This window comes from Leptidea sinapis, chromosome 8, assembly GCF_905404315.1.
Source record: "Leptidea sinapis chromosome 8, ilLepSina1.1, whole genome shotgun sequence".
In the NCBI taxonomy this organism is placed as follows: Eukaryota; Metazoa; Arthropoda; class Insecta; order Lepidoptera; family Pieridae; genus Leptidea; species Leptidea sinapis.
This window is the reverse complement of record NC_066272.1, coordinates 11,677,634-11,690,021: the sequence shown is the minus strand read 5'-3', so window position 1 is coordinate 11,690,021 and position 12,388 is coordinate 11,677,634. Positions and strand designations below refer to the sequence as shown.

At 34.5% G+C, this 12,388-nt stretch overlaps 1 protein-coding gene across 1 annotated transcript in view; it reads left to right on the top strand.

Annotated features, from left to right (window-relative positions):
- The first annotated feature begins 6,679 nt into the window (after nucleotides 1-6,679).
- LOC126965686 (b(0,+)-type amino acid transporter 1) overlaps nucleotides 6,680-12,388 on the top strand; it is a 57,680-nt gene continuing 51,971 nt past the window's right edge. Inside the window, exon 1 of the mRNA XM_050809417.1 lies at nucleotides 6,680-6,804. Within this exon, the coding sequence (XP_050665374.1) occupies nucleotides 6,765-6,804 (40 nt within the window). The 5' untranslated portion in view covers nucleotides 6,680-6,764. The remainder of the gene's footprint in view (nucleotides 6,805-12,388) is intronic.

Genomic DNA, 12,388 nt, shown 5'->3' with positions numbered 1-12,388 from the left:
CTTTTGATTTTTTTATTTGGATAACTATTCATCAACATGGATCACATATTAAAACTTGTGCAAAAAAATTCAATAAACTTAATATTTTTTAAACACTAAAAACAACCAGATTAGGTAATAAATATTAAATTAGTTCTTGATAAAAATGTCTTTTATACAGCTACCAATATATTTAGAAACTAAAAATATTGCCACATAATTAAATAATTTTTATAAAAGTCTGCTAAGAATAATTTTATCTAAATAAATAATTTTTTTTTGAGTTCAAATCATTTCATATATCCCAACATTATTACCTAAACCACTGATAACATTGTGAATGAATCATATTCATCTCTCTAATATATTATTGTGTGTCATTAGGATATCATAGAATATAGTTGATGAGTCATAATTATTATTTCCTAAAGTATTGATTAATGCACGACCCTGTTACATGTATATGTACTTGTTCAGTCCGTAAATAGGTTAATCTCATTATAACTAATAGTCTTGCCACAATTATGTAATAATGCAAGGTATATGTTTGCTTTTATATCCTTGGCAGTTAGTTAAGGATTTTGTTACATTAGAGAGGCTTATTGGCAATTAATAGTGTTGATGGTGCCATAGGTAGAACTGTTAACACTCACTACAGTGCCCCTCGGTCGATCCTTGCCCGCCACATACCTACCTATGTGTTTTTGAATTAATATTTACACATAATTATTAATGGTTTATTATTAGGTCTACCAGTGGGAGGCTCTTTTGTACAGGAAGCCGGCTAGATTAAGGGTACCACAATGGTGCCTATTTGTGCCGTGAAGCAGTAATGTGTTTTGGTCTGAAGGGCGTCGTAGGTAGTGAAATTACTGGGTAAATGAGACTTAACATTAGCAATTGTAGTGCCACTCAGAATTTTTGGGTTTTTCAAGAATCCTGAGCGGCACTGCACTATAATGGGTAGGGCGTATCAATTACCATCAGCTGAACGTCCTGTTCGTCTCGTCCCTTATTTTCATAAAAAAAGGTCGGCAACACTAGCAATTCCTCTGGAGTCAATGTTGGATTTAGAGGTTAGGATGCCTCGCTTAACAAAAGAGTCCAGGCTCTCTTGCCCAAAATTATTTTCCAAATAAAATGGAAAAAATTCTCAGTCGAGTTTTCCAATTGGGAAACCAAGTAGGTATTGATTCTTTCATTATTTAACAAAGATACAGATATAATCCCAAATTAAATTTTAGCGTTAACGAACAGAACCTTCAGAGCTTTGTTTGCCGAAAAATAGTTGATGAATTCGCTGAAATACAGTTACCGAAGTAAGTAAATCACTTTCAATGCTCAGAAGAGAAAACTTTGATAGACGGTTTTCATTATTTAAAATGAGCACTACTCCTTCGAGATGGGGAGTAAATTTTGGTGCTTATTGGGGCTATTTGAGATTTTGATATTTTACCGATTGCCTGATTAGTGATTTCTGTTGAAGTGTTAATATTTAATATCCTAAGAATGTTTGTACAAAGTAGCTACTGTAGGTAACGGTAAAAAGCGAAAAAAAAAATCAAAAGATATAATTGTTTACTAGTCCGAATTTGAATTTAGAGCGCTTCCTAAAACAAGAAACCTCGAGGGATCTACAACGGTACTATACAATTTGAGTACTGAAACTAGCGCATTGGTTGGAAATAGAATTATTTTTATTTAGGTACCATAGGGAGTGACAATAACATAAACGTCATGAAGTTACCGCATTTATCACGGGGAGTATTCCGAAAAGCTGTTTCACTTGATTCCTGCCGCGGAATTTCTCCTTTGCCACGACACGCCACAAGTTAGCATATCATCCCCAGAATCTGGATGTGTGACGGTCCTCCACAGTGCGGTTTTCAAGGAGCTTTCTTCCACGTACTACAAAGCGGTGGAATGAGCTTCCTTGATACGACATGGGCACCTTCAAATATAGCGCGTAAATCTTTCCTTAAAGGCCGGCAATGCTCCTGGTATTCCTCTGGTGTTGCTAGAGAATGTGGACGATCATTTAACACCAAGTTAACCCATACGCTCGTTTGTCATCCTTTTCCATAAAAAGAGTTACATCAGTTCATAAAGGGGCTTTGACATGGAGAGTAGAACTGATAAGAAACTCCTAGCCCATCTTTTAAATCGTATAACAACTTAGCCTATTAAATAATATAATACAATTCTAGGTGGCTTACGCAGAACAAGACAAGAACCATGCATTATTATCCTCTATATGTATAATCTTCTATAAGTAATATAATAAGCCTTTTTTGCCAAAGAAGCTTAATATAATTCTTGAAATTATGCTGAGTGAGTCCTAGTATCAATTAATAATTATAATTATAGAAATTTTACTGAAAGGTGGGTTTCCCAGGAAGACATTGAACATCCCATCTGGATCACAGCAAGAATCATAACCATAACATCTTGACGTTAAAGTGAAAGTCATTAATCTCGGTAACACATCGTATACCAAAGGACACCGTTATTGGGCAATGTGACGCCGTAAATTACTTGAGGAGTCTTGTACAGAGTCCAACGTTAGTGTCAATTAACCGACTGCATCGGCTCCGTGATAGAAAATAGAAATGAAGACGAAAAAAGAAATTCATTTTGCAAATTAATATTTACATACAGTGTATATTTCGTTAATTATTATCTATAATATGTTTAATATTAAGCCATAGTTATGAAGTTAATAAACTGGAAACAATTTTAATGAACACGTTTCGAATTATTAAGGCTTGAGCTCTTTTAATATAGCGCTATCTATCTGTGGTTCTGTAAACTGAATATTATGCCTTTGTAAAATAAGCAATACACATACGAGTAACGCTTTCGATACGCGATAGGTGGTACTAAACAATAATGACAATATTTTTATGTGAATACTCTGTCCAAGTATCGAAATATTTTCTTACAAAGCAACTAAGATCAATGTTACGAACTCCGCTGTGTGTGAAAGTAACACGGGTGATTGTAATTATTATCCTTAGATACTAATAGACATCATTCGTATTAATAAAGGGAAAAATTATGTACATAATATGGATATTTATTACTATTTCACGCAAAATGGATTTTAATAGAAACTTTACAATAATAAGCGTATACATAAGAATAACACATAATAAATAAAGAATTTGTGTGAATTGTCCAATTGGGTCCTTCAATCAGCACCAAAGGCAATAAAGTGGGTTAAACAATTTTTGTCTGTGGGAATGTCCAGGCAAAATACAAATATTTTCAATTTCTTTATTTCCCACTAAGATAAAAAATTATGTACATGAGAGCTGAGATTAGTTAAATAAAAAAGTAAATAATATTTAATCATCCGGATGAATATGTGGTTATTATTGAGAATGGGTGTTTACTAATAAAATAACAAAATGACAGTTTACAATTAAAACAGTAAACGTGCTTTTTAGCTATACAAATAAATTAACAACTCATGTGTAGGTAATTGGTAACAACTTTGGTAATTCTTGGGTTGTGGTCGTTTTATACTTTTCATAAGTTTACACGCATTTTTTATTAAGTATTTTAATATTCTAATTTTAATCATTTCGTATCTTTCTAAACAGATTATTAAATTGCAATAACGAACTCCGCTTCTGAAAGAAATCTCCCGATCGCTTGTTTGCTTGTTTATTTTTTTGTAATAATGTTAAAACATAGGCATTTTGTATAGATATATAAATCAATAAAAGTGTGTGCGTGTAATCTTTACGCGCGTTTGAAGTAAAACTTAATAATAATTAATGTTAGGAATAACTAACAGACGCATTGATATATTACATTAAATAAAGCCGTGTTACCAACTAAGGACTCACGTATTACTGAAGAGGTAGGAGCATTGTTAGATTTTTTGCTATTTTTTTTCTCGGAAAAGCTGACGATATAACTTCATCTTTTGAGCAAAGTTGGCATTTTCTCTACCTAAACCTGTAAACAAATTGGCATCCTCATAGTTGGTAAAAGACATGGACACTCTATTCCTGCCTATATTTTTAATATTATATTTTTTCAAATCTTTTCCAAACTGTATTGGGTGCAACATAATAGGATCATCAGAGGATGTTGTTAATCTTTGTAAGTGTACCGTGAAAGGGCCTGAATCTGTACGAACATATTTTCTAATTATTTGCAGAATGTGTGTGTGTGAATGACCTGATTCTAAAGTATACATAAATTTATTGAACAGAAATATATTTTTGTCAACATTGCAATGGCTTGATAGATTCATTTAATAAAGCAAACATCATAAATGTTTACGTGGAAATGAACATATTTATCAAAATGAAGAAGACAACATCTTATTTTCTTATTAGATTGCTAACTCTTTGAATATTTTTTTTCAACACTGAACTTAGTACACACGCACTCTGCTGGTGCATTTTAAAACTAATTCATGTTCCAATTAAACATCAGCACAACTCGGCATTGTGCGGCACTGAGTCGCCATTTTCTCTGGAATTGGAAAAATACCAGTTATATGAATTACCTACACGCGTTTTAATCCTCATAAAAATGTTTTAGTTAAACTTCAAATATTATATTAATTCCGAATTTTGGTTGAATGTAGTCATTGACTGATGGACGGACAACATGAAATCGATGGAATACCTACTTATTACAAATTATTAGTAGGATTTGAGTGTTATATGATCGTTCGGCCAGCAAATCCAACATGATGTGCCTCCAGAGAGCTCAAAACAGAATAATAAGGGTACTTTCATCGGCGCCTTGGTACGCTCAAAACTCGGAAATACATGAGTATCTGGAAATCCCAATCATATTTGACGAAGTAAAACGATACTCAATCAACTATAAGGATCGTTTGACAACTCACCAAAACCCGGTATCCAGTATGCTCTTGCAGTAAAATCTGATTAGGAGACTCAAGAGAGCCAATGTGCTACCTAACTAAGAGGAGATGGGGCAGTGGCTCCACCGCGCCAAATCTCAATCTCTTGCAACTCACCTGATTATTGAGGACTGATCGCAGGTCTAAATGGGAAAAAAATATATGTTCGTTCGGGTAAATTTTATATGAAAACACGAGACGTGTTTTTTCCGTCGGGTAGAGACTCTACCAAAATACAAGCACCTTACTGTAGAACTACATTTTCCAGAGAATCTGTTTGAAATACATGTGCATAAAAATACTTAATCACATTCCAAAGTTCAAAACTTATGAGAGACTACATACCTACTATCTATATTACACAAAAGAGAGGTGTCATCTAATAATAATTTCCCACGTAATTTGAAAATGTACCGAAGCAAAAACCGTATATAGGCGTAAATTTAATACAAATAAAAATTTTACAGAAGGAAATATATTTTAAATAGATATTACCTATAATTTATACGTCTAGATAGAGCTTCTTGCTGCTAGACAACCGATGACAACAGACCAGGTTTATTACTTTAGAGGTTAACTGTCAAACTCAATTTTTTCGACGTTGTCACAGCTGTGACAGTCTATCTACACGCATAAATGATCTAAGTTAAATAGTTAGACTTTATTATGATTCGCTATCAGACTAATATCCCGTCATAAATTTATGGCCAATGTGACATTTTTAACACACATGTTTATGCAAATAAAAACTTTGACTTTTGACGAGCACCATGCATGTAGGGGCCACAAGGGAGGTACGTCGAACAACCAACACCCAGCGACACGGGTCCAAGGCGGAAGCTGTAGACGCCAAGCGCTTGGACAATGTCGGGGAACCTAAAGCAAAGGCTGTCTATGGTGCAGCGTTGCCAGGACTCCAAACTCAGGTGCAGGAGCGTACCGTCTTCGAAAAGGAAGGAAGAATTTTCATATCAACTGGGACAGCGGAGACGACTGCTCGCATGCGTTTGACAAGATGGAAAGCGGTGTGGAGGAGGGATGGGAGGAGGGAGAGATGTCATTCTTGAATGTCAGGATGTGGTATAATACAGGGCTCTATACCCTAATTGGAAAGACGAGGTCATCAGCAACGTCAATTGTCTACTGGGCTTCCTGATAAAATTAGGTTACCAGGAGTATAACCGTCAACCCATCTCACATCCTTGGCGCACCATAAATCGTTGAGTCCCAACGATCCATAACATTGTTATAGGATTTTTCAATAATTTTTTGTTTGATACTTAAGCTTCGAACTTGTTGAGAGACATTTCTATTATACTTTCAGGAAGCTTATTGTATAATAGAATAAAATTGCCTACAAATGATCCAACAATTTGTTTAGTTAAGATATAAAGGTACTTAAGCACCTAACATTAAAGCGAAGACTCAAAGTAAAATAAAAATTTTACTCCATTAAGCTTTCGCCAAGAAAAATTCCTCAAACTCAATCGCCACGCCACCTATTGGGTCGAGTTGTAAATAGCGAACATACAGAGGACCTTTAAAAATCTTCATCAAAACAGAAGGAGCAGATTAGTAGTTCAGTGCGCCTTACAATCGTACAGATTTAGATAGTTTATGTGTCAATACGTTTCTATCAGTTTTACAGTGGCCGAGTCAAATGTTGACACGTGTTACATTACGTGATGCACTCGTATTTCATTGGCATGATGGAGTCATTCATTACAAGTAGATGAGCTTTATTTCATGCAAGTGAAGGGCGGGGGGTGTGCGGGACGAGGAAAGGGGAAATTCGGTGTTTCAGGCGGCCGGGCCGTCGTGAGTCGCTCGCGTACTTCAGTCTCGCTTGTGACATGAAAGGGTGCGATCCTTCCAACTCATCACGGTGCTTCGAGCAATGCATCACCATGAACAGCCGCCTTCGATTGCATGTAATGGTAAGTACCATGTGTGTATATTTCTATACCTCCAACTATATCGATAGAAACACAAGTACTTTTCGAGATATCACTCAACCACGGTAACTAATTAATCAGTAAATTATCACCGATATTGATCTTGATGTAATACCTCCACATCAATCATTTTTACTATTTAAATAACTAATACAAACTCTGCGAAATGCATTATGATTCATCTAATTATGCGTCAAAAACTCTGTTTAGGTGTCGCAATAAAAATCAATTAATTTATGTTTTAAACTATATTAACTATTTTTATAATGTTATATCTTTTTATATAATGTCAATATATTGTTCAATATTATCTTAGAATCTATTGAGTTGTAAAATAATAATTGTACTTAACAATGTTTTTTATTTGTACTAACTATGTTATATCTACCAGTTACTGATGACTTCAATCATCTGTAGTTAGTTGAAAAAAAGGTATTGTTGAATGAATCCAAGAGATGAGAGCAGCGTTCGACATTGATTCCTTATGTCTCTTTTGACCTTGAGCAACAAGGCTTTGTAATTATCGTTCAGCTCGGTATTCGCGTATTGTACTGACAGTCGAGGCATTTTCAGAAGTTTACTGATCTTACATATATCTGGTTTTCCAATATTCTCGATATCCGTTACTTATTCGTTGTTTTTGAATTCTATAGTGGCAATTCATAATATAATTATTATGAGTCTCTTACGGCCGTTCCCAATATTCAGTCTATCTCTTACTTGAGATAAAAATCGTAACCATCGTTGACTTTTCTGTCCCAATAAACTTATCGACAGTAACTCACCTTATCCGTACACGCTGTCTATCAATGGGACGACGTATAGCTTACCAACGATAAAAGTTTGTATGGAAATTGCAATTCACGCGTCCCAATATAAGGCGATCAGAATGACTTATCCGGTATATTGGGACAGCTTCAGATTATTGACAGCTAATTACTGACAATAGACGGTAGTTATTTATCTCTATCTGTAGATATTGGGAACCTACCTACCTAAATTCAAATTCAAAAACACTTTATTCATGTAGGTCACAAAAATGACACTTATGAATGTCAAAAAAAAATATATAAATATTGTTTCTTATTGAATTTACCGCTACTTCGTAAAGGGTTGAGCTAATGAGAAGAAGTAGCAAGAAACTCATTGCCACTCTTTAAGTCAAGATTTACATTTTAGTTGTTTTACAAATCATTTCAATTACAATATATGCAAAGTGACGCAACAAAAATACTCAAAAGTCAAAAACTGAAAGGCTTACATGAGTAAGTCAAAAAAAAGAAAATTAATACTTATAAACACAAGAGTTATTGAGTATAGTAGATGCAACAATCCACACATACCGTAAATAAATAGAGGCATTATGTGAGCATTTCATAAAATAAAATATATAATAACTTTAACTTTAAAGGTAATAATAATAATAAAAAAACACATCAAGCAGACCTCCCGGTAACAAGATCATCCAGCCCCCACGAGTAGCACCCGTTCACGAGCTTGACGCATGGACCAGCCATCGCCTCCCTCGACCATATTTTAGGGAAGGGAATGACCCGCCCCACGTCGCCGCCACAAGCAGAGGCATTACAGGCCTACTGTCACCACTTCCATTGTCAAATCACAAATCTGAGTTTAACTTTAAATTAGCAAATAGTAACTTTTCATAACATTAACTGCATATTAATACTATGTAGGTATAAAGTTACCTTAATATATAAAAATTTCGTGTCCCGTTGTTTGTCCGCGATAAACCCTTAAACTACAACACCGATTTGAATCAAATTTTGCATTTTAGTTTGATCCAACTTGAAAGATAGGATAGTTTTTATTTTTCATTCCCTTAATATTTTTAATTTAAAAAAATTCCGAATGAATAGTTCTATGATATAAATTTTAGACGCACAGTTTGATAGTTCTGCTGCTTCAAAAATGAAATACCCCAAAAATTCTGAGTGGCACTACAATTGCGCCCGTCACCTTGAGACATAAGATGTTTATTCTCATTTGCCCAGTAATTTCACTAGCCCTTCAGACCCAAAAACAGTAATGTTTACAGATTACTGCTTCATGGCATCTAGCCGGCATGCTGTGCAAAGGAGCCTCCTACTGGGGTTATAACTTTAAAAAATAAAAAAATATTCAAAATCACATTCAAAGCACTAAGCTACTACCAGGCGTGGCTGACTGTTTACGAATTGTGTAGCAAAATCGGTTACAGTAACTACAGATTCGCTTACCTTTCCCATCTTGCTTTTCTTAGAACTTCTTCTCTCTCGTACGCTTTGTATATACCCTAGTATATTGTAAGTCTATGTGTTATAATAACATGGAATCGCCTTAACAATTGATGGCACATTTAATACAACATAGTGTTACAATAACACAGATGTATTAACATTATTTTTTCATTGTTTATTATTATATTCAAGTGCACATGTTTTTCCATTACTCATACTCGGAAAGTAATGTTGTTTTGATCTGATTATTGGGTGGAAAATACTGCTTCCCTCCATAGAGAGGGAAAAACTCATACAAATTACTTCCCACCTAAGGGCCGGAATGAATTTTAAATATAGAACTGCTGTGAAGACTTTATGTAAAAAAGAACTAATTAAAAAAAATGCTGCGGCCATGTGACTTTCTAAACAGCCAGTGTGAACTTAGCGCAAACTTCTTTGAGCGGAATAAACCGCAACAGTTACGTGGTAAGTTCCATATTTGAAATTTAAAAAGTCGACATAAATTGGCGGGATACTAATCTGTGCTTAGATAAACAACTAGTTTTATTTTCCTCATATTTGAAATGAAAAGTAGAGTGTTTAACTCGGGTAAAAGTATCAATCACTACTCGGACTATAGCCGACCTCGCTGCGCTCGGGCGTCTAAATACCTCGGGAAATGATTCTTTCGACCCTCGGTTGACAATCTACTATTACTCCACAACACCAATAACAAAATACAGAAAAATATTGTGTTTGTTTACATCGAATCCACTCTAACGTCGGCAAATAATCGTTTATATTAAAATTTAAATATTTCCATTAAAAATAGAATTTAAAATCAATGATTGTACGTCAAAAACTACCACCCAACCTGTAAATACTAAATACGGACTTTGAACATGCAATAAAAACAAGGTAACCAAAATGTAAAAAAAATATTTTCTCTATAACATTTAGAAATTCTTTAAACAGTTTATCCTTTATTACTTTTAATAAAATATTTAATATTATTTATACACGATTCATAAGGATGCAGCACGTTACAAACTAATTTATTTTGTATATTACAGCTATTGTATAATAGTCTATTGACGACGTGGCTTACTGCCTTGTCTTTAGTTCAATTTCGGTAGTTACTTTCATCTTATTGTTTTACAAAAAACTCCAATAAAGTATTCTCATCTCATCTTTCATCAATTCCATTTTCCTTTTCTGTATGTTTTTACTTTAGAAACAGAAAGTAGGAACTTTTTTTGAATCGCTCACTTTGACACATAAGCTATCCAGCTTGGCTTGAAATATTATCTCATGGTACGAACGAATGAACGATCTAAAACAGTTTGCCATTCAATTTCTGACTTGATTTGACGTCTGTTGTTTGTTGAGCTAAATTGGATGGCTCTAATGACGTCGTGCTATGAAATAGCAAAGCAGTTCATTTTAGGCCGTCAATTGAATCGCAATAAGAGTTCATGGTAGGCCAGCTTGCCTCTGTCAAGGTGACTTCTACTCTATTACAATATACAGAGTGACGCTATGTAGCGTCGCTCTGTATATTGTAGCGCCATATAGCGCACCCTTTTCTAGTTGCCCATGACAATATATCGACTTTTACTCTAACTAATCTATTTGTGCAGGTTGTACGAATAGTAACTGAGGTCTATCATGGTGTTTATAGTTTTGTATGTTTATTTATTTATTTATATGTTTGGGCAACTAACAAATTACACTCTTTACATGCTTAAACTTAAAATAAAATGGATAAGAGTTAATTCACTTATAAGCTATCACAGCATTCATAATATTTACTACGCTTATAGGACATAGTAGTTTTAACAATTTATAAACTAAAATCTAAAAATATTGTAATATATAATTTCAAATAAAAATGAAAATATGAAAACAATGTTTCTAAGTCACATGTGTAAATTAAGTATTATCTTTTTATATTGAGCAAGCGGAATGAATAAATCAGTGAGTTATTTGACCTACAGAGCCTAGAAATAGTTGCGTTTTGATCCAGATTAGTCCTAGATGTTTGTGTGTTTGTCGTTTGTACATACTAATATCAGAAATTAATAATAATCACTTGGCATTACGTCGCCTCACTGTGTGACTTCTAGTGCATTTATCATGGGGAGTGTTCTTAAAAGCTGTTTCACCTGATTCCTGCCGCAATTCCAAACGGTACATAGCCAAAAAAAAAAAATGTTGTAAAATAATTCGCAAAATCGGCGGTGTTTTTTTTTATGGAATAGGACATAGGACAAACGAGCGTACGGGTCACCTGGTGTTAGGTGATCACCGCCGCCCACATTCTCTTGCAACACCATAGGAATCACATGAGTGTTGCCGGCCTTAAAGAAGGTGTACGCGCTTTTTTTTGAAGGTACCCATGTCGTATCGTCCCGGAAACAGAAAGACAAGGAAGCTTAGTAGTACGAGGAAGAAAGCTTCTTGAAAACCGCACTGTGGAGGACCGCCACACATCCAGATGGTGGGGATGATATCCTAATTTGTGGCGTGTCGTGCGAAGGTGGAATTCGGCGGCAGGAATCAGGTTAAACAGCTCTTCGGAACACTCCCAGTGATAAATGCGGTAGAAGACACACAATGAAGCGACGTCTGTACGCAACGCCAAGTGATCCAGCCGTTCACAGAGCACTGGGTCCCCGAAAAATTAAAAATTAGTAAATAATAATAATAAAGATTAGTAAAAAAATATGATGTAGACGTATATAATTCACATATTGGCTCTGAATACTGACATCGCATCTGAATCGAGATCTTTGTTAAGTGTTTCTCAGTCATTGCCCCGCCCCAATCAGTATTGAATCAGTCATCGTAAACGATTTGCGCTCTACAACTAATTAATGATAATAATATAATAACTTGGGCTCTTCACGTCATTATGTTCTTCACTGAACGGATTATTGAAAAGTAGTAGTTAAATACTATACAGTTTTATATAACATCCTTTCTTAACTCAATTAACTTATCGGTTTTTATGATTTTGTATTTAATATATATGTATAACTATCTGACCCGGCAAATGTTGTTTTGCCATATAAATTGTATTGATCTTTTGTTTGCTAGTTGATAAAAGATGGCGCTAGTTGTATGCATTAGTAACAATCACACTTCTTTTATATTTTGTATAATTCACACTATAGTTTTATAAATTATAGCCTATTTGTTATTCTGGTGTTTAAGCTGTAAATAATATAGCTACTTTTACAATAGTAAAGTTTCATCAAAATCTATTCAGTAGATTTTGCGTTAAAGAAGTTCAAACATACATCCAGACATACAAACTTTCACATTTATAATATTGGTAGGATCAA